This window comes from Mixophyes fleayi, chromosome 5 (assembly GCF_038048845.1).
Source record: "Mixophyes fleayi isolate aMixFle1 chromosome 5, aMixFle1.hap1, whole genome shotgun sequence".
Classification (NCBI taxonomy): Eukaryota; Metazoa; Chordata; class Amphibia; order Anura; family Limnodynastidae; genus Mixophyes; species Mixophyes fleayi.
This window is the reverse complement of record NC_134406.1, coordinates 257,770,200-257,794,023: the sequence shown is the minus strand read 5'-3', so window position 1 is coordinate 257,794,023 and position 23,824 is coordinate 257,770,200. Positions and strand designations below refer to the sequence as shown.

The window sequence follows — 23,824 nt, the reverse complement described above, 5'->3', positions numbered from 1 at the left end:
CACCCTGCAGGGTTATCTCAGGGTCAAATAGAATGTTGTGGACCAGAACATTCTTAGGGGTTGGAGATGTGAGTTGAAAAAGAGCAGCCCCACATGGGCTTCTCCTCTGCTGAGTTGATACCAAAATGTCTAGCAGAGTCCAGGGGGAGAACACTGGTTGAGGAAACCAGTTGACGAGGGAGTTAATCGTAGTTTATTAACAGAGCCTCCATGTTTTTGTGATGTGGAAGGAGCTCCAAATTATTCCAGCTTCCTGTTTACTCCAGAGGAGGGAACAGCTGGCCAGGAAACAGTATGTCAGGTATTTTGGATTCCAAGTAAGGCATATGCAGGCTACCAGGCTACATTTAAGTACAAGACGGTTCAGCTTAAGTCCATCCCTGATACAGAGTAGTTAGGTATTATAACAATGAGATTAAAGAATATAAAATAATGTTCGCTCAAACAGTTCATCGAGCAAACTCCATGATAAGTTTTCAAAGTGACAGATGGGGAAAGTGGTGCCGGTCCTATAAATGTATCAGACAAACCATTAGGAGCATTCTGCCCTTGAAACATTGTTGTAGGTTGTACTGTAGCTATTGGCTACTGACGTGTTGTCAATAAATTCTGTCACATTTGCCGTTGAATGAGTTTTGTTTCGTTTTGTTTCTCATTTTGTAGGATTGACTTTGTGTTTGTGCTCCTTCTGGCTGGTGATTAGAGATGCTTGAACTGGTTTGAAATGCCATCAGATTTAGCTGGTTCGAGGAACTCAATCTCGTACACGTTATATTTGTATTTTTAGTACAGTTCGATTTGGGTTTGACTGCTGTGATCGATTCGCGGTTCCAAGATTGAATTGGCAGCTCACAGATAAAACAACATTTAGGAAAATAAACTATAAAATTTTACCTGTTCAATCATAAACGGCTATACTTTACATTTATTTAATGTTATTTTATTTGAACAGCAAACATTACTGTATTCAGGTTTAGAGTTTGAGATTGACATTTATATAGAAAACAGTTTAAAATAGTATTCAGTGTAGCCATTTATGCTTGAACACGTTCAAACTGGCTCCAACATAATAAAACCTGTCCACTTTTTGTTAACCTATTTAAAGCTTAAGAATTTAGTATATTCTGGAGCCAATTTAACAAACCAGTTTAAGAGCCACTTTGAAATAAATTTGAGCGTCTTTACTGGTGAGGTTTTTTTTTTTTTTTAATAGTCTGATAATAAACAATTCTGTCATCTGGCAGCTGCATGGAGTCTGTGGTCATGAATAAGGATGTAGAGATAATTCAACCCACTTGTCTTACTTAATGTATCATTAATGTTAGCCACATACTGCTATAGTTTGCTTCCTGCAAGCAGCACATACTGTAGCCTTAAGTATGACATTGTAACGTTCCGGTCCCGCAAATAGTACCTATCTCATTTACTGCATTACATTCATCTGCAAACTGCCATGTCCCAGCGTCAGACACTCTTCATTTCATTCATTCAGATATATACAGATCTGCGCAGGTGCAAGTCTATTGCACTTCAGGGTCTCCTCCCTCTTTTCATTGGCTAACCATTTCTGGAGCACTATTTAAACCTCCTGGATTCACCTGTCTGATGCCTGTTCTTCAAGCTCACTTCCTGCAGCCTGTGGTTCTGGTTACTGTTCTCCTTGTGGTTTGCGTGTAGTCCAGCTTGCTCTCAGTTCGTGGCCTGTGCTGAACCATCGCTGCTTCAGTACCTCTCTTACCATCTCCAGTGTACTTCATCATGACAGCTCCGGTTCTCTTATCGCTACCATTCAGAGCCGCTACTACACCTTTGACTCATCAGATGTTATTCCGAGTTGCCTCTGCTATTCCAGCTTGCTCTCAGTTCGTGGCCTGTGCTGAACCATCGCTCCTCTAGTACCTCTCTTACCATCTCCAGTGTACTTCATCATGACAGCTCCGGTTCTCTCATCGCTACCACTCAGAGCCGCTACTACACCTGTGACTCATCAGCTGTTACTACGAGTTACCTCTGCTACTTCAGTCTGCTCTCAGTCTCTGGTTGTGTTGAACTATTGCTGCTCCAGTACCGCTATTACCATCTCCAGTGTACCTCATCGTGACAGCTCCAGTTCTCTCACCGCTACCAGTCAGAGCCGCTACTACATCTGTAACTCATCAGCTGTTACTACGAGTTACCTCCGCTACTTCAGTCTACTCTGAGTCTCCAGCTATGTTGAACTACTGTTGCTACAGTACCTCTATTACCATCTCCAGTGTACTTCATCGTGACAGTTCCAGTTCTCTCATCGCTACCACTCAGAGCCGCTACTTTTTCTGTGACTAATCAGATGTTACTACGAGTTACCTCCGTCACTCCAGTCTGGCTTCAGTCTGTGACTGTGTTGAACTATTGCTGCTTCAGTACTTCCATTACCATCTTAAATGTACTTCTATGTGACAGCCTCTGTTCTCTCACTGCTGCCACCCAAAGCCACAACTACATCTATGACTCATCAGCTGTTGTCCTGAGTTATCTCTGTTTCTCCAGTGTGTTTAGCTGATGTCTAGTGTTTAACTTCAGCTGTTCCAGTATCTCTACTACTTACTCCGGAGTACACCATTGTGACAGCTCCTGTTCTCTCATTGTTATATCGCAGGGCACCTATTCTCCTAGTGTCTCATTGGCTTGGGACCATCAGCCTTATTATTGTTGTTCCTATATCTATACCACTTACCTGTGGGTTCCATCGTCTCTACCCGCTTCATCTGGCTCCCCCACTTCGTTCTGCTGTTCACCCACTCTCGGGACCGCAACCTGCAGGTTTGGTGCCACTAAGACCATACCTCCTTCCGGGGGTTCCTGGTGAGAAACACCTGCTTGTTAGATTCCGTGCCCGTGGGTGGTCCAAGCCATGTTACGCAGAGCCTAGGGATCTATTTCCAGTAAGCCAACCGTGACAGACATGTTTAGGGGTTTTGCGCCTGAAACGGAAAAGAAGATGAAAGAGTTTGATTGGCATTTTTCTCTGGTATACCCCAATTTTAAATTAGATGGTTCTCATGACAGTACATGACCAATCATATTTACAATATTGTACAGAGCAGACACAAACATTACATCTAGTAGCGAGACAATGTGTTATAAAGATATACATTTTCAAATATCACATTGTTCATGCCAATGAGAACCAGCATTTAGAAACTCATGGCTTGCCAATAGTCAAGAGTGGAACTCCATCATAAGGATCATTCTGTTGACTGCTGTGTGCAGTAAATGAGCTCTTTAATAGATTCTGAATGTCACATTTTTTTGGAATGCAGGAAGTACTCTGCATTGAGAAATCCTAGTTGAGGTTTCCCCCACCATTCCCTAGCTATGTGCTTTATTAGGGAGACATCATCATCATCTTCATCATTTATTCACCTAGCGCCAGCATATTCCATAGTTCTTTAAAAACAGATTAATAAAGCAATGATGGATTAATAGAGACAGACAGAGAGATAAGATGACCTGCTTGCAAGCTTACATTCTGTAGGACAATGGGAGTTTGATACATGAGGTTAAGTGCTACATAGTGCATATTGATCTAGCCAGATTGCAAAGGTAAAAAGTGCTTAGTGGGCTGTATTTTTCAGTTACACAGCTATGCTTGTCAGAGGTTTGTTGTCTTGTGTCAACTGTGTAAAGGGTGGTAATAGGGTACCCTGGAAAGATTAAGAGGGTAGTTGAGATTTGCTAAGCTTTCCAGAAAAAGGTGGGTTTGAAGTTTAGAGGAAAGTTTTGTTTTGCCGGGAGGAGGTAATTCCACAAATTGGGTGCAACTAGAAAAGAAGTCCTGTCACCAGTAATGCAGGTAATGAGTAGAGCAGGTAATGAGTGTGGATGTGAGAAATTCATTAGCAGTACGAGATTCATGCCAATAGCATTCTGGTTTGCGAATAAGTTTTTGAAGCTGTTGTGTTGTGCTACGACTGACGTCGAAGTCGACACGAGGTATGAGAAGTAGCTGGAGCGACTTGATCAAGAGCTGTTGCTAAGGTTTGGTGAAAATGTGGTACTGCCATATCGAGAGTTAAGATATCTGCAGGTTTGAGGAGGCTTGGTAGAGTTTGACAGCATATAGATGAAAGTACTGAGAGAGAGCTTGTGCTTGTTATTGTCACAGTCTAGGGATTAATAAGGTCACAATGTAGCATAACATGTATTCCAAGGAATTTAGCACATTTACATTCCACACACAATGCCAATATTCAAGTCTGCAAACAGCACTCAAAGGATCAGGAACGAAACGGAATCTTTCCAGGACCAAACAATGGACTACCAGTGATGGTGAATACAGGGTCATGTGGTCATATCTGTTAAAGTGGGAACTTTTATTTATATACAGGAATCTTCATCTGTCATCTCCCTGTTTAGGTTGGAACAATTATATAAGACCACTGTCCTCTACCTGATAATAAAAAAACAGAGCGCAAAAAAAACCTTATAGTCTGACAAACCAAGTTCACAAAAGATGTCTCTGGCATAATGAGAGGAGATTAAATGATTAGTGTGTGTGAACGGTGGGAATTGTCAGCTAATCCATATTGAAAAGATAATTTTAACACATTAAAATATGATTATAGCATTTACTTGTCTTTTGAGAATAACAAAAAAAAAATATGTGTCATTCTCATCTGAAGGTAATGAAAGCATAAACTCCAAATCATATAATTAAAAACATATTAACTTGTGATTAGGGCTTAATTGGATTTAAGGGAGGGAATTGAAATACCATTCTCTGTGGAGAGCAACTTCTTCAGTTGCCCTTAAGAAATTATCACAATAATAAAAATTAGTTTGAAGCATATTTTATAACGATTTGTTGTATGATTGTCTATTTATTTTGAAAACAACAACATTCATTATTACTAAATCTATGATTGACATAAATGTGGCTGAACTAGTAAATTACTGACCAAATATAATAAACCACGTTTAACATTTAACTGTTTTTTGTTTTTGTGCTAAATACATGCAGTGACCAATATGTATTATAGACATTGCTTTAGAGTTTATCATCAGTGTTCCAGGTGATTTTGCTTCAATGTTTTAGACAAACAATTCAAAGTGGTTTTTCTATGGTATTGAATGGTATTTAATGTCCATGTATTAAAATAAAAAATGCTGGACTATGGAACTGAAAAAAATCACTATCTGCACTGAAACAATAATATAATATTTACTGATGTAGAGGGGAAAAAAATATTATTCCTAGCAAAACCAAGGCAGAGTAAAAATGTGACAAACAGTGTGATCATCTGTGGTACAAAGTTGTAGTTCCAAGATGAAACAGATCTCTAACAGGGATATGTTCAAGGATATGTCCATCCTTAGTGGCTTAGTGGTTAGCACTTCTGCCTCACAGCACTGGGGTCATGAGTTAAATTCTCGACCATCATCATCATCATCACCATTTATTTACATAGCGCCACTGATTCCGCAGCGCTGTACAGAGAACTCATTCACATCAGTCCCTGCCCTATTGGAGCTTACAGTCTAAATTTTCTAACATACACACACACACACACACACACACACACAGAGACCGAGAGAGACTAGGGTCAATTTTGATAGCAGCCAATTAACCTACCAGTAAGTTGTTGGAGTGTGGGAGGAAACCAGAGCATCCGGAGGAAACCCACGCAAACATGGGGAGAACAAACAAACTCCACACAGTCATGGTTGGGAATCAAACTCATAGTCATTGTGCTGTGAGGCAGAAATGCTAACCACGGAGCCACCGTGCTGTATGACTTATTATAAAAAAACATCTTATTAGATTATTATTATATTTTATTTATGAAGCACTGACATACTATGCAAAGCTGTACACTGAGGCGATCACATACATACGATGATGTGAAACAGTAGTCAAAGTTGCCACTACGCAATACAGCACTGCGGAATTAGTGTCGCTACATAAATAGATGATACAGTTACAAACACATGAGAAAGAATTTCATGGGCTTTACTACTAAATCAGCTTTGGTGTTGGGTATTATCAGCGTTAACCTTATAATATGTCAATCAGTCCGAGGAAACTGTCTTAGTTAAGAGGATTTCTGAGGTATGGGGGTACCAAAAATTTGTTGCCACAGTCAATAGTTTATACCTGGCTTGTAAATATGATTATAAGAAAGGTAATTAGCATTATTTGCTTTTTTCTGCACACCGCGGAAATGTTTGTTCATTTATAGAAACTGTGTTATAAATATGCCATTTAATTTGCAAACTTTGGCAGCTAAATGGTTAGGTCTTCCCTTCAGTATTTATATCACCAAATAGGCTGCATTGCACAGGGAAAGGCAAATCTCAGGGAGACACTGGTGAGAATTGACCTTCTTTCATTTCCATTAGTTAATTATTTTACATTTTTGTAATTGTAATGTGTGTACGTTGGAGTCTACAAGTTTATATTAATATGAACTTTATTCATTGATTGAAGATTAAAATACATTTTATTTCTCTTTCAGTGAAGACCTGTGGATCTAATCTCCAGGGTCCAAGTGGCACTTTCATGTCTCCTAACTTTCCTTTTCAATACGACAGTAATGCTCAATGTGTGTGGGTCATCACTGCTGAAAATCCTAACAAGGCAAGTAGAACTCTACTGAACACAATAATGGTTTAATCACATAACTGGTGTAGTTTTAATCAGTGGGGAATCAAAACTACAATGGGCATAGGATGATACTCCAGCGTAAATACTTTGTATGTGCCTGATAACCCACAGAAACATTAATTGAGATACTAACCTAACCTAACTAAACCTAAAACATATTCTGTCTTTGTTTGCTTCATGTACAGGAAGGTAAACGTGTTGTCTTTTTGTGGGAGACAGCGAATTTACCATACTTGCCAACTTTCGGCAAGTGTATTCCGGGAGAGGGGTGTGACTAGAGGGCGGGGCGTGCCAAACGCGTCATTTTGGCCCCGCCCCGCGACAAAAATGCCGGGGGGTGGGGCCAAAATGACTCTATTCACCGCGAATCACGTAATTTAGGCTAGGCAGGTTCGGGATGCGGAAGACTTGCCTGCTCTCCCGGGAGTCCGTGACACCGACCAGAATTTCAGGAGTCTCCCGGACATTCCGTATGGAGTTTACATACTCAAGGCAGACATGAGGGGTTCTCAGAGGTACCTTCTGCTCCCTTGCACTCTCCCTCCCACTCTCCTATCCTATAGCAAAATGTCATAAGAAAGTAAAATACATTTATCTGCATACAGTGGCACTTCGATTTGGATTTTTAATTGCTGTTTGTAACAGATACTGTGACGGAATGTACTGAAAGCCTTTCTGTCAACTTTATTATATAATTAATTTCATAATAACTCCATTAGATAAAACATATGGCAAGCTAAATTAGAGTGACATTAATATTCCCCACGGAGTACTGTTGAGTTAAAATTTTCTTTACAGCACACAGAAGCTCCCTTACACCCCATTGTTTTATAAAATACAGTAAGTATCCACGCCCTCACGCCAAGCTTTTTAATGTTATCTTTGTCAAAGTCATAATTGCAGCAATGACTTGAAATGTGGAAGATCTGGAACAACTTACAGTACTAGACCCCATACTACTGTCCTTATTATAATCGGTCACTGACATTCATAAAAAAAAAAGCTTTTGTTTATTTTTTTAATTTTTTTACATTAAAATATATTTACCGAAAGTACATTTGTTGTCTGGATAGTTTATTATTTTCTAAATAACATTTTTTTCTGCAATTTGGAGCACTGTTCCTAAAAAAATTTAAAAGTAGCAATATAGTAATTATGCAAAAATTGTCTTTCCTCACCATGCTCCCACAGCAATTTCCCCTTCATTAAAGTCTTGTCCACTTTTGGACAATCCACTTTATATAACCTGCCTCTCCCCCAATGTAGTTAATAGGGTGATTCCCCATGGTCACCTGAAACCTGAGTATTGGTGAAATACTCAGTCCTTTTAGTCCTGTAGAGCCAACTTGAAGTGCAAATTGGATCCCGGCTTCAAGTCATAGGGGTGTTTCCAGTGTGGGGTACCCTCAATTGCTGCATAGGGATTCTCTGAAAACCCACCTCTTCAGACAAGCTTATGATATTCCTCAACCACCATCTTAATCTCCCTAGGTTACCCTATTACAACCCTCTACACAGCTAACACAAGACAACAACCCTCTGACCAACATTGCTACACACACAGCCCACTCAATACTTTTACCTTTGCATTCTAGCTGGTCCAATGTGCAATATGATGTAGCACATGCCCTTGTGTTTCAAACTCCCATTGTCCTATAGATTGTAAGCTTGTGAGCAGGGTTCTCTTACCTCTCTGTCTGTATGTATTACCCAGCATTGTTTTATTAATGTTTATTCGCAATTGTAAAGCGCTACAGAATTTGCTGGCGCTATATAAATTAATGATGATGATGAGGGATTTATATTAAGGAGTATTTCCAAAAGTAGACACTCCCCTTTATATTGTTTAGCAGTGCTCCTCACAATGACTGTAACAATAAATGTTCATAAATGGCCTCTAGTTTGGGCAATAGTCACCAAAGTTGTGTCTGTTTCAGTGGCGGAACTATCATTGGTACGGCAGGTGCCGTGCACCGGGGCCCACAAAGATAATGCCGCCCGCTGCATGGCAGGGGCAGAGAGTCGGTGCCCCGGTTCCCTCCTCCCCACTTCCCTGCAGCGGGGCTCACAGCTTGCTGGTTCTGTCTCTGGTCTGTTTTGTATGCAAGCTATTAGAATGGGATCAGTTATATTCCTGAAGTCTGATAAATGTCCCTATTAATTCTGACAAATTGCAGTTTAATACTCAGGGCTATAAAAAGTGGGGATGTTGCCTATAGCAACCAATCAGATTCTAGCTATCATTTTGTAGAATGTACTAAATAAATGAAAGATAGAATCTGATTGGTTGCCATAGGCAACATCCCCACTTTTTTAAACCCGCAGTTTAGTAAATCTAGCCCCCAGTGGTTTTTTTTTTACACTTGTTAACCTGCATATATGGACATGACAGTTTTTACATAAAGAACTCACAGTAAGATATCATCCTTGTTCTCAGGGCTGCATTAAGCCAGCTCTGATAATAAAAACGAATTGCATTTAATCAGTCAAGTCAGTAAACAATATCTGATTGATCCTATAGTTTACAGAGCGCTTAAAGCACTTAAATCATGATATCAATACATACATATGGAACACGTTTCATTTAAACTAATTTTGTGACTCCAGAAACCCCAGAAGTGCGATGGGCTCACCATATAACTGCAACAGTCCTATCTCTTCTGTCCTATTTGAATGGGAGAAGGGAGGGTAAGGTGTGAATGATGCTCCATTCATCTAAAGGAATTGTGCTCCTTTGTGAGTACACTAATCTACAGTTAGTGCACACAGAAACCACAATTTTATCATTCTTCTAAATCATTAAGGACCAGGCGTAGGACAAATAGAAGACTCTCTGGCAGAATTATATTTCTCACTACATTGCTTTCAGCATGCTATTTCATATTAAAATAGGTATTAAAAACTGTTCATTAAATTCTCCACAGAGCCTTGCAGTAAGGTTGAAATTAAACATGACTTTTACAATATTGCTCAAATTCTTAATGTTCTTGGTGCAATTGATTGCACTCATGTATCATTAGTGCATTCTTTCAGGCATAAAGCTACGTTTAAAGAACAGAAATTGGCCATTTCTACCAGCTGCTTGTTACTAGGTCACAGAATATTTGAATCAGGTCATGTTATATATTTTTTTGGATAAGTCTGATGTCATAGGATCATACTGCTTAAGACAGGTGTGTATAGTTACACAATAACAACATTGGGGGGCACTCTAGAGCAAACATTTTCCTATGATTGCTACCTCTTTTCATTGCGCCAGTTATCATGCTACGGCTGAAAGATGGTGGAGAAGCACACTGCTTCTCCTCTGTGCAATTTTTGAGGGCCATTTAGGTCTCCCAATCTGCAGCGTGGGTGGGGAAAAAAATGACTGACAATCCCAATCCACATCTAAATGGGAATATTCAGATGCTGAATGGGCCTGGTAAAAAATGTGGTAAGACTATTATCTCCAGTATGCCGGTTCTAGCTGCTGCCTTTGAACAACAAAAGGTTCCTTTATGCAGAATAATAAACTCATCAATTATGCCCAAAAGGCCCACAATTGATTATCTCCCCAGTGGTGTCATTTTCCACTACTTTCAACTCCTTGACGGACAGCACAGTGGCCTAGTGGTTAGCACTTCTGCCTCACAGCACTGGGTCATGAGTTCAATTCCCGACCATGGCCTTATCTGTGTGGAGATTGTATGTTCTCCCTGTGTTTGCGTCGGTTTCCTCCGGGTGCTCCGGTTTCCTCCCACACTCCAAAAACTTACTAGTAGTTTAATTGGCTGCTATCAAAATTGACCCTAGTTTCTCTCTGTGTATGTGTTAGGGAAATAAGACTGTAAACTCCAATGGGGCAGAGACGGATGTGAATGCTTTCTCTATACGGCGCTGCGGAATTAGTGGCGCTATATAGATAACCGATGATAATAATAATTGCTCCTTTGTTTTCCATATTTTAGTTTATATCTCACTTCCGATTGAGTACAGCAGAGGAGAAGGATCTTCTAAATCACTAACACACGTGATGGAAAAGAAAAAGCCTTATTTAGTACAATTTGTTTGGTTCAATACTAAACTAACTAAGTTTTATTTATTTAATCAAATATGAGTGCAAATTACAAGCTCTTATATTTATGCATAATGTGACATCAGAGTTTTATTTACCTTTACAGTATTTAAGTTGAAAATAACCTATGTGAATTATTTTTTTCCTATTTTTTCTTAGGTTATTCAGATAAATTTTGAAGAATTTGATCTTGAGATTGGTTATGATACTCTGACAATAGGGGATGGAGGAGAAGTCGGTGACCCCAAAACTGTTTTGCAAGAGTAAGTTTAATGTCCATTCCAGTTTTGTTTTAGTTGTCCAATATAAAGTGCAGATATGATGCATTGTTATTTTGTTTTTGGTTACAAGGTTTAGAAATCTTAATTTGTGTTGTATTTCGTGATATTAAATAGAATTTGTGTGTTAGGGAATTTAGACTGTAAGCTCCAATGGAGCAGGGACTGACGTTAGTGAGTTTCCTGTACAGCGCTGCAGATTTAGTGGTGCTATATAAATAGCTGCTGATGATGATGATGATGTCCAATCAACAGTGTACAATATAGTGAAAGTGTACTGCTCAGTTCATTTTCAGATAAATCCTTTTCCTAATTTAAACCTCCCTGCATCCAGCTTATTCTACATTTACAAACCTGACTTAAAGTGACATTAGTTTGTTTTTCCTTAACTTAATTAATGTTTCATTGGATATGAAAAAAAAATGGCATATGTGATGTGCAAATAACAAAAAACATGCCACAACCTACGTTGCCGCTAGGCACAGCCAGATCGTGTTTCAAGTCCAGCCCTTTCTCATACTGTTCCAAGGTTGTAAAGGTCATTAGATATAATAAACTTCTTTAACATTTGTGTTTACAATTACGCATTGTGTGAAATGTGATGCACACAAGATATTATTCCTTGTTTTATTTTACTTTAGGCTAACAGGAAGCTTTGTACCAGACTTAATTGTGAGCATGAACAATCAAATGTGGTTGCATCTACAAACTGACGATAGCATTGGCTCCATAGGCTTCAAGGTGAACTACAAAGGTAAGGTTGCTGAAACGGAAAAAGGGCATTTAAATGATCATATGTGGTTAACTAATGCTAAATATATATTTTATTATATATTTGAAATTGAAAAATAATATTTGGTTGGCTAAAATGACACATGTTCGGACCTCAAGCAGTTTGTCTATCGCCTGTACAAATTAAGAAATTAAGGGTAGATCTATAAATGGCAAATTTTGTTCAGAAGTTAAAATTTACCAAAATAAATTGCTAATTCATCCCCCTCAAACTATTAAAATTGTCTATATTTCCAATTCAGGTGATTTTGTGTGCGAAAAACCTTAGTCAATTACAGGCAACGTTTACATGCTGGACACTTGTGATTGACTGAGCAGATACTGACCACCGGCGGCAAAGCAATTAAACACTGTTGTGGAACTGCAGCAGCATGCCTTAGGCATGCTGGTGCTTGTAGTCCCACAATGAAACTTTACAAAAATAATAATTTATTTAACCAAGCATTTTGCCACTCATTCCAATTAGCAATAGCTTTCTGTGGGCTTGTGGTATCCACTGAAATTTAATATTCACTGAAATGAATGGGCAATCTTACTGATCTAACTGGCTTTTCAGTCAATCTCAACTGTTTGAAATCAATTAGATCATTTCTGGTCATTTCCATGAGGATTTTGCAATTTACAGTATTTATTTAAATTAATAATTCGATAATAAATCTACCCACAACTAAAACTTTAGCTTTAGTTGGAGTTTGAAAAGGAAACGTAACAAACATTTACTTACCTCTGTTCCCTCAATTATCTGCTCTTCTGGGTCCACCCCTGCCTTTGACAGTTTAATAACTTTTAAAGAGTCCCCCTTTAAAAGTTACTAAAGAGTCCCCCTTTAAAAGTTACTAAACTGTTTATCATTATCAATAGGTTATATTCTTTGGCAAAAAAAAGCCAAATTCTTTTCACCACAATTTATAAAAAAAATAATAGCCTGGACAGATGAACGATAGCCAGGTGCCCTAGCGATACTGGTCTGGAACCAGTCTCTCTAAATATGCAAATGTGTGAGCCAGCTATCCAGCTCATGCATGTGCACTGAATCTTAAAGCCCAGATTAGGTTTTCAGTCCCATCAATAAAACATTTAAAATACAAAAGTTAAAAATAGAAAAAAAAAATCTAAAAAAAAATAAAATAGAACAATACTTAAAAACCTTTAAATATGATAAAACAAATGTTTTACTAAATAACAAAGAATTTCTGAGCAGGAGACATGATCTCTGTCGGTTATAGCTATCTGGGGACTCAATGAAATGGTGAATCGGGGGAGCAATGCTTCATTTTTCTTCTTTTCTTCTTTTCTTTATCTTACCTAACTCCACCTGAAACTGCATGTTTTGTTTTGAAATTATCCTTTAATCAAATTAATATATATATTTAATTTCTGTGTGTGGTGAAATAAAAAAAAACTTTTTGATTTACTACATATATTATGGAACATTCTAATTGGCCTCTCTCAATTTCTGCTCAGCATTTAAATTTTTTGGGGGGGATTTAAAAAGTTGAATTAAGAAAAATGACTCATTCATGTTTACCTCTAGCAGCACTTTGCTGAAAGGGTTAAGGCCCCTCAGCAACTATACATACTATCCTATATATTACTACTGTTGGTAGTGAGTGCCCATCTGTCATCCTCCCTAAGGAACTGCATACTAATAGAAATGTGACTGCCAATAGTAGTTGTAAGTTTGTCAGTTTAAAGCTAATCTGCTTCTCAACACTTCAGTCACCTTTCTGACCTCTTGAAATGAACTCATTTTCCCTTGTGTCAGTGCCCCAGGTGAATACATGTAGTTGAATGGTTAATCCTGACATCTGCAACACCATTTCTGACCTACAAATGCCGAAAATCAGCATCTTCCTTAAACCAATCTGTTAAATGGCTGCTGTTTTACGAGTACTACTATAATACAAAGATGTCCCATGTTGTTTATTTTCTTTTAACAAAGCACTGAGGGCATTTATTAATGATTTTAAGAAGCTTCATATTTTCTATTACATACCTATCTATATTTATACTGTAAGACCTTTGTTTCACTGTTCCCTTAGGCTCAAAACCTTGATATTAAATGTAAAAATGACTTCAATTTTTTAGGTTCCATAGAATCACAGGGCATGTTGCATATAGTAATACACCCAATTTTCAAATGCAACGTGTTCATTAATTCCCCTGGGAACAAGCCAACCAGTTTGCTCCAGTTACAGCTTAATGTGGAAAGAATAGCTACATAAAAGCGTATTTACCAATATGACACAGTTGGCGCTAGTGTTCTGTTATCCATATCAAATCTAACATTTGTTTGGGGTGTTTGTCTCAGGTTAGTCTTCAAAACTGGTTACATGCAGATGGGTTGGAGATTAGGTTGATGGTGTTAAAGCAACATCTAACCAATCAGTGTGTTAGAATCTTAATAACAGCAATAGCAGAGAGTGCTGAGTCCAGGAATTGCTGGGCGGGGTGTCCATCTGTCCACTTGTGTAATCATGTAAATTAGGGCAGGATTGCATGGAACAGGGATAGTGCCATGATGTGGGGAAGGGATTGGAGGACAAACACTAAGCTACAGACTGGGGATTACTGCAGATAGTGTAAAGAGCAGAGTCTCCCAGGGAATCTTAGGGTTCAAGGCATAAACCTTGAATCGGAGAGTGGACAAGATTTCTGTATAACACTACAGTGAAGGGACAACTGTGTCCATGCTTATCTGAGACTTCCTCTCCTCCTCCAAAGTAAATAAGTGACACTGACCTATGGCAGGTGGGTTTCATCTGTTTATCGATCTACCCTCTACTGGTCTGTGAACTCTACAGATGTAGCTTTGCCTAAGAGAGTACATAGCTGCTTAGACTGGCACAACTAAGCTCTACAGCCCAGCCAAATACCATATGTCTAAGCTCTAGGAAAATCTAAAGTGAAAGGGACTAGGCATGCAATTAGCCAACTCCAACATCTAGTGACGTGAAGCGCCAACTCAACTAGCATTGGAAGATTAGGGTGCTAAACGCACCTTTATGTGAAGCAAAGCTCTTATAAACAATGTGTAAATCAATTTGTGCTGTGCAAGGTAAACTAATGTTACTGGCTGTTATCGGTTATAGGACGTCTGTCCATAATATTACATAAGTCTTACACAGTCATAAAGGGCCCTAATTACCATATTATCTACTGTAGATCACTGTTGTCCAGCTGCTTGCTCCATAGTATATTCAATAAATCATGAATATGCCTAAACATGATTGGGAAATGTCATACTTTTTCTATCCAGGTAAAATCAAATTTCATTGACATACCTCTCAACATTATTGAATTGAGAGCTAGGACATAAATTACTGCGATAATCACAGGATAGTTTTGCTACATTACATATTGGAGGGCAAATATGTAATAATACACGGCAACCAATCAAAAATTTGCATTTATTGACTAACTTGAACAAGATACATTAATAGTAATTGCTGATTGGTTGCTATATTTTATTGCCATTCTGCTGTCTCCAGTTCCCCCTGAATACTTCTATCATACATGTATGTCATTATTTTATAAAATGTGACTCTAATAATCTAAATATGAGATATAGGAAAATTTGAGAATACAGTTATAGAAAAGTAAAATTTATCACACTCCAGTTTCATGATATATAACTTGTATTTAAATTATAACTTATGATTGTAAGACAGTTCTAGATGAGGATGATATGTTATCTGCCAAATGTGTCAGATCCTCTTTTTATCTATTCAGGATATTATTATTTTAGGATGTCATTATGTATGTAGAATACCATCTGGGTGCTTTAAGTACAAATTTAATGAGGCAGCTTGCATTTCTAACAATATCTAATCTCTGGTGACTAATTAATTATACTTGCAAAGATTAGCGGTATTGTTAATTATCTAGCAATACCAATGCTTTCATACTTGAATGGTTATATAATTTTACTGTTGCTCGTTGGATTACAAGCACTGCTTAACTTTCTTACCAATGCTTTGCCACACATAAATACAAAACAAAATATTGCTTGATGATAATCTTCATGATTTTCACATCATCTCTAGAGACACATCAGCTCTTAGTACAAGTAGTTTTGCAAGTTTGCAAAGCAATCTGGCTGTTAAAGAATATATATATATATATATATATATATATATATATATATATATATATATATACATATATACATTCTAGCTGAAGTATTTGGCATTGCCTTGGTTGAACTCTTCAAGTTATTAAGTTATTAATCAGTTGGATGTAGCTGTCAACATCTTAAAAATACTTAGCAGCTAAGATGTCATCCAAATCCATCTAATGGAAGGCCCAGAACAGGTTCTCTGTGTGAACGTTCTGCCCAGCATACACCAAAGGGAGGTCAAACTGGGACCCTAACCACTTCATTAGGCATCCCAGACCAATTGCCAACCCTCTGTGAAGTTTTCATCCAATCCATCCAGTGGAAGGCCCAGAACAGTTAAAGTTCTGTCCAGGGTACATCAACGGGAGGTCTGACCAGGACCCTAACCCTCATAAAACCTGAATAGGATCCAACTGGACCAACTCGCGTTGGTTTCATCCCATTAAGTACAGGGGTGTCCAAATGCATAACCAGACGGACAAAAGGACCAATGAATTTTGTATATAAAATATAGATAGATAGATAGATAGATAGATAAAGTTCTGCCCAGCATACACCAACTAGGACAGACATAAGAATATCCTTATAAATAATATAGGATCAAATAGGGTTTGAGGTTACCATAGATTAATAAAACAATGTGCAAACTAGATGGGCCAAGCGGTTCTTATCCGCCGTCAAATTCTATGTTTCTATGTTATCTTGGAACATTTTTCTTAATTATTGTTTATTAAAGGGACTGTTCATTTTGGGTCACCCATCCTCCTTAGTAAGTGACACCCCTTATTGTGTAGCAATTAGGTTAGGATGCTTCCCCTGGAATCGCACCATTACTTACTCTATTCTGTATTAGGCATGACATTCATAGATGCATTCATAGCAGCATCTCTGTGAGACTTGTAGTGAATGTGTGAATGCATGGAAAAGGGTCATGGCAATTTCAGATTCCATGGCGCAACACAAATTACAGTGCGGTCCTCAAGACTTCATGCTATCTCCACTGACAATGGGGAGCAGCACTGATCACAAGGTAATGTTTAGTTTAGTTTCCAGAGACATAGCAACTGGACCATGTGCTCCAGGCACCAGATGCGCTGTGGGACAGCAGGGCCACTGTAATTCTACCGTTGTTGGTCCCCGATGCCTGTGGCTACCGCTCTGTGTGGATCCTGGACTTGACTGTAGGTTTCTTTCCCTGCACATATACAGTTCTATTTCTGGGAGACTTAATGACTGCTCATAAGCAGTGGAGAAGGTGCTGGTCAGTATTGGTTAACTCTTCTCATTTATAGATAAAGGGGCAACCCCATGCTTTGTAGTATTACTGTGGGGGTAATATGAAAGGGTAGCTTGTAGTACTCACAGTCCTGTATGTGAGTCCTGGGGGTAAATGTATTATGCTGCACTTTCTGCAACTAGCCGATATTCGGCGACTTTGACAGCTAAATTTAAAATGGCAATGTCTTTAAGGGCAAAACTTTCCCTTAAAGAAATTGCCATTATAAATTTGCCCTGCAAAGTCGCTGAATATCTGCAGCATTATACCAGGGTCCTTTCATTATGTCAGTGTCCCTACATTGTACCAGCACCAATGTGTCTACATTATGCCAATGTACATTCTTTCACTTTAATTTGCCCTCACATGGGGTGTAGTACCTATTAACAGTACTGATTACGCCAAGTCGCGTTTGCTGATGACATCATTTTCTCCAGCCGTCAAGACAGGGAGTCGTGATGTGAAGTAATCTGCATTCCGGTAAGTAGGTTTTTTCGCAGGTCGCTGTACTATTCATTCGGAATCCTCATGTTGTTCTGTTCTGTGTCGGGGTAGTCAGTATCGTGAAACTGACTACCACCGTCATATGCTAGCCCTGCCCCCTCCCCTGGCACGCTTCAGTACTGATGTTGGGCATTGTAGCACGCGCATGCTCCAGACACCATAGCTGCATGTTCTCCCCAGTTAGTTCACAAGGGAGCTGCCACTACTGAAGTGCCTTCATTACTAAAGTGAATGGCGAGGGTAGTTTCAAAGTGAACAACCCTTTCAAGTGTTCTTGGATGTTCATTAGACAGCATAATTTTTGCCAATAACTATAATTTATAATGATGCAATTAAACAATTGTACACCACTTGCAGACAAAGAGAACAAAGAGTTCAATGAAAATATAAACAAACTTTGCTACTTTGGTAATTACAGCTGGGCATTAGGGAAAATAGAATTCAAATGGTCCCTTACTAGCTGTTTTTAATAAATTGAATCTCATCATAATCATAAATTGAATTGTATCTTTATGCTGCTGTAAGTCTGTAGAAAGACTTATTCCACTGCTAAAAGCACATTCTGCAAATAATTGAGAAATCAATAAGGCACACTGAATAAAGATATACTGTAATGGGTCTGAATAAAAAAATATTCATCGTAACAGTGTGAGAAAAATAATAGTCTTAGGTATATATTTTTAGCAATGCTGCTAATGGAAAGAACAGGTTCAGTGGCAGTATCTTATTGTTCAGTCGGACACTGGAGGTCATTTGCAAAGTGTACAGGATGCACAAAACGTCTCTTCTTTTTACATAAGTGAGTCTAAATGGTCTGTCCAGCACAAAGTAGGAATGTGCCTACAAGATGGAAACCACAAAAGGCAAAAAAAGTCAGCCACTGAGCTAAGAAGGGAATAATACCTCTTCCATAAAAAGAAATATAAATGTATAAAAATATCTCTTTACATCCCTGTGTTTTAATCTCTGCTGCTGTTTATAAAGGGCAATCCCAAGTCCTAAGTATATAAGCAAACTTAGAGCAAAAGACAAATAAAACAGCGCTGAGTTATAGAAACACACTCTAAGGGGTATATTTACTAAACTGCGGGTTTGAAAGAGTGGAGATGTTGCCTATAGCAACCAATCAGATTCTAGCTGTCATGTTGTAGAATGCGCTAAATGAAAGAAAGCTAGGATCTGATTGGTTGCTATAGGCAACATTTCCAAAACCCGCAGTTTAGTAAATATACCCCTAAGAACCTAAAGCACAACCTGCTCCTTCAGTAAATACAATTAATATTATCACTTGCAACAGCAAATACATGACAAATGAAATATACTTTATATATAAAAAGCATCTTAAATTCAGAATTCTAAGCACAGTTACCCTGGAAACTGTGATATTGTATACTTGTGACATCAGATCTGAACCACTTGCAAAAACACATCAAAGTCTATTCAGGGTGTCCACACTTGACGTCCATCTAATTGGGAGATTAACGTCTGCATTAAGTTTTTCAATTAATACACACTAAACTGTTGGGACTTGGTGTTTTGCATCTCAATGATGACTCTGGTTTCTAGGCAGACATGAGTCTGTGCAGATGACAGATCAATTTTAAATGAAAACATACATGAAATACTGACTTGAATGTGGTGCAAAAAATGTTTGAAAAGTAGTTACTTTAATGATTTGGTACTTAAGATAATTTATTTTGTACGTTGAAAAAGTACTGGTGTGTTTCAAACAAAATAGACTTCCGAGTGGTCTCTTGCTATCTGTTACACTTGCAGGAGAGAAGCAAAATTGAGAAAACATCCACAACAACAAAAAACATAAAAATTTGACAAAATTGTATTCCCACAAAATAGGTAGCGATTATCTGCTCCTAAAATCAAGCACCAAGGCCCCAGCTGGAGCAATTGAAAGTGGGCTCCAAAATAGGGGGCTCAGGCTACAGACCAAGCTGCATTTCCTGCTTTCCTGTTACAGCAGAAGTTCTGGGCATACTTGCCACATTTACCAGGATCTCCATTGCTACATGCACAATCCCGATAACCGGGGCATTCTTCTTTCACTGCTGTTAAAAGATAAACCCAGTGGCAAGAGTACTGCTAGTAAGATTGATAGCATGGTGGCTTAGTGGTTAGCACTTCTGCTTCTCAGCACTGGGGTCATGAGTTCTATTCCCGACCAAGGCCCTCTCTATGCGGCGTGGGTTTCCTCCGGGTCCTCCAGTTTCCCACACTACTAGTAGTAATTGGCTGCTATTAAATCGACCTTAGTCTCTCTTGGTCCATGTGTATGTTAGGAAATTTAGTCTATAAGCTCCAATAGGGTAGGGACTGACGTGAATGAGTTCTCTACACAGTGATGCAGAATTAGTGGCGCTATAGAAATAGCTGCTGCTGATGATGATGATACTTCCTTTTCTGTCCAGAACCTCCACATAACCGTGTAGAAATTCTAGACCCATTCAGAGCTAGGAGCTTCTCTCTTTCATGGAGGCACTCACAGTATCTATGATCAGAGGCGCACTCATGTTGTGAAAGTGTACAAACACCTCACATAGAGGTTCCTGGCAGAAGTGGTCAGTGGGGAATGGGATGTATTTCTGTAAATGGGGGAAATTATGTTCAAGGGGATAAAGTTTATCTTTTCAATGGGTTGTTCCCTCTTTCAAAAGGAGGATATTTTCAGTTTGGTGAGGGTCTCTGAAAAATGCTGCATCATTTTATGGCAGGTGTACTCTGCACAGAGATCCTAGGTCCTTTAGCTACACCATCTAAATATTATATTTAAACATAGATGTAAACTATACCATTTTGGAGGATAGTGTATCTTTAAGGAGACTTGCATACGTGGTGGAACTTGCAGTATCATAAATTGCTGCACTATTTAACATGCATATTGTTATGTTGAATGTTTTGCTCACCCAGAGTATCTTTTTATTACCTGTTATGATCTCATTTATTGTTTTATGAAATCAATTATGTTACATGTATAATGCAGTGCAATGTATAAATGCTATCACTGTGCATTTAACCCTTAAGCTTCAACAAAATAACTTGTCAGTTATGTAAGTAACCTACTAGACACATGGCACGTATTTTGAATGGATACCAGCATAGACTGTTGATTCAGTTTTATAACTCTTCAAATTAATTGTGTTTTATTACACTGCTTGAATGCAGAATGAACAGCATATTAGGTGACTCACGGGGATAATATACAACAAATAAAAATGTAATTCCAATTCATAACAATCCGATAGTAGAGCATGGGGAACCAAGTTATGGAAATATTAAGTAGTGAGAGGCCACACAGGTTATCATAAAACTTCTGTAGTATGTGATTAGTCAAAACTTTACTTTACTTTTGTGCAAAGTAAAACCTTTACTTGTTTCACCATGCTGTACTTAAAGGGGCACTATCACTTTATTTTTATTTTTATAAATAATGTTAGCATAATGGGTATATTGGTTCATATAATATAAATGTGCAGGGACCACAGAGGTGGCAAAGGTATCTCTCCAGGGTCCCATCAATGTATTACTTTGATCCCAACTGTCCGGGGAGGTCTGGAAGAGTCCCAGCACTTTCAGTAGAGGACTGTTAACATCTAATAGCAGTACCAATCTTGTGCCGATCATCCTGGGATTTGATTAGAATTATAACTAGTGCTAGGTCCTCTGCTGTTCTCTATCTATACCGCTTCTCTTGGAAATCTAATAAGTTCCTTTGGCTTTCAGTATCATCTCTATGCGGATGATACCCAAATCTATCCTCTCCTGATCTCTCGACATCTGTGTTGTCCCGTGTAACTGACTGTCTTTCTGCCATTTCATCTTGGATGTCCTCTCGCCAACTCAAACTTAATCTTTCCAAAACAGAGGTAATAATATTCCCACCCACCAACAAGAGCATACCTGACATTTCTATCTCTGTTGATAACATAACCATAAATCCCACCCCACAAGCTCGCTGCCTAGGTATAATCCTTGACTCACACCTATCCTTTGTTCCCCACATTGACTCTATATCTAAATCCTGCTACATACATCTAAAGAACATTTCCAGAATTCACACATATCTCACGCAAGACACTGCAAAAACCTAAATTAATGCACTCATCATCTCCCGTATTGACTATTGCAATTCCCTCCTTACTGGTCTTCCCAAAAACAGACTCAAACCTCTACAATCTATTTTGCACGCTACGCCAAGACTGATTTTCCTTGCAAATCATTCTTCCTCTGTTGAATCACTCTGTATGTCTCTACACTGGCTGCCTGTTTTGTACCGAATCCAATATAAAATACTTTTACTAACCTACAAGGCCATCAACAAAGCTGCACCAACATACATCTCCTCTCTTGTCTCAAAATATCTCCCAACTCGGCAACTCCATTCTACACAAGATCTGCGTCTCTCATCCACCCTCATTACATCCTCCCATTACCGGTTACAGGACTTTTTTCGGGCTGCACCCACTCTATAGAATTCTCTCCCTCACACAGTAAGACTCTCCTCTGGTCTACAAACTTTCAAGCATTCTCTGAAAACCTACCTCTTCAGACAAGCTTATAATATTCCTCAGCCACCCTCTTAACCTTGCTACCTTTAGCATGTTACACAATTTCACACAAGACAACTACCCCCTGACCAACATTGTTGTGTGACGGGTTCATCTAGCTTATGAGTCATTTTTACCTTTGCAGCCTGGCTGGGCCAAAATGCAAAAGGTAGACTTAACCTCATGTGTCATTCTCCCATTGTTCCATAGATTGTAAGCTTGCGAGCAGGGCCTTCTCACCTCTTTGTCTGTTTTACCCAGTTTGTTTATTAGTTTATTAAGTTTGACCCCAATTGTGAAGCGCTACGGAATATGTTGACGCTATATAAATAAATGATAATGATGATGATGATAACTAGGGCACCTCGTGCTGCTGGTTTCCCCATTATAATAATAATCAGTCTAAGCGAGCTAAGTGGATAGGGAGGCTATGCTGTCTGTTTTTTATACTTATGTATTTGTCTTCATTGGGATTGCTCCCCTTCCCCTACAGAATCCTTTTCAAACTCCTCACCACCACTTACAAGTCTCTCTCCAACTCTACTGCCCCTTATATCTCTAACCTCTTATCCATTCACACTCCTGCCCGCTCCCTGCGCTCGGCCAACGACCGCCGCCTCTCCTCCACTCTTATCACCTCTTCCCACTCCAGAATCCAAGACTTTTCCCGTGCATAAAAATATGTAAAAATTTTAAAAAATATCTAATATATATATAAAAGAGTGCATAGAAAAATGCAGCATCAAGTTAATGGAAGAACCACATATAGACTGCATAATAATGTCATAAGGAACGCAATAATTACTTGCACAGGAACATGAACTAAGTTTTGAAAATATTGCTCATCTCTAACAACAATGGTAGAACCAGAAACAAATATGCTTTAGTACATTGTATTTTTAGATGACATTCTCTTAAGTATAGTCATTGTAGTATAATTATCAATTATTTTGTTTAGTGATTGGTCAACAAGTGAATAGACTTCTAAATTACATTATTAATACACTGCTCTCAAAAAAATTGCAATATTAATTTAAAGGTTTTCATTAAAATAGTTGAGTAAAAATAGTGCTGCACGTTTCATACAGAAAGATGCCGTTCAGCTAATTACAGGCTATAGTGATTAAAGCTCCCTCTAGGAATTTAACATGTATTGAAAATATTTAATTGTTCAATGTGTAAAAGTACACAAAAACTTAATTAATTAAAAATACATACGTGTGTTTGTTATCTTTGTATTTTATACTGATAAATTGTTTTATTGTGATATAGGTATAGTATTTAATCACAGATTAAACATTTTCAGAAGACAGCAATAAAAACAGAAACAGAAGTTTTGGAAAAAAAATGATGCAAAATATGCTCTTTTATACCTTCCAATCAGGGGCATAACAGTAGGCGGCACAAGGGGTGTAGTGGCTAAGGGGCCGGAGGTAAGGGGTTCCTGCCAGTGCTGGGCCTCCCTTCCCCCCTTCCAAGGCCTTCACTTTCTCATGAGACACCCGCTCTGCTCTCAAAAGAGCACATGTAGGCCTCTCCTGACCAGCGCATGCACATTGGGAGCATGTGCTGGATTAAACATGCTGAAGAGG

The 23,824-nt window shown here is 38.5% G+C and overlaps 1 protein-coding gene across 1 annotated transcript in view; it reads left to right on the top strand.

Annotated features, from left to right (window-relative positions):
• The window catches only part of CSMD3 (CUB and Sushi multiple domains 3), an 853,424-nt gene that overhangs the window by 399,715 nt on the left and 429,885 nt on the right, over positions 1-23,824 (top strand). The window contains exons 11-13 of the mRNA XM_075213978.1: positions 6,498-6,619; positions 10,863-10,966; positions 11,623-11,735. Coding sequence (XP_075070079.1) covers positions 6,498-6,619; positions 10,863-10,966; positions 11,623-11,735 — 339 coding nt within the window. The remainder of the gene's footprint in view (positions 1-6,497; positions 6,620-10,862; positions 10,967-11,622; positions 11,736-23,824) is intronic.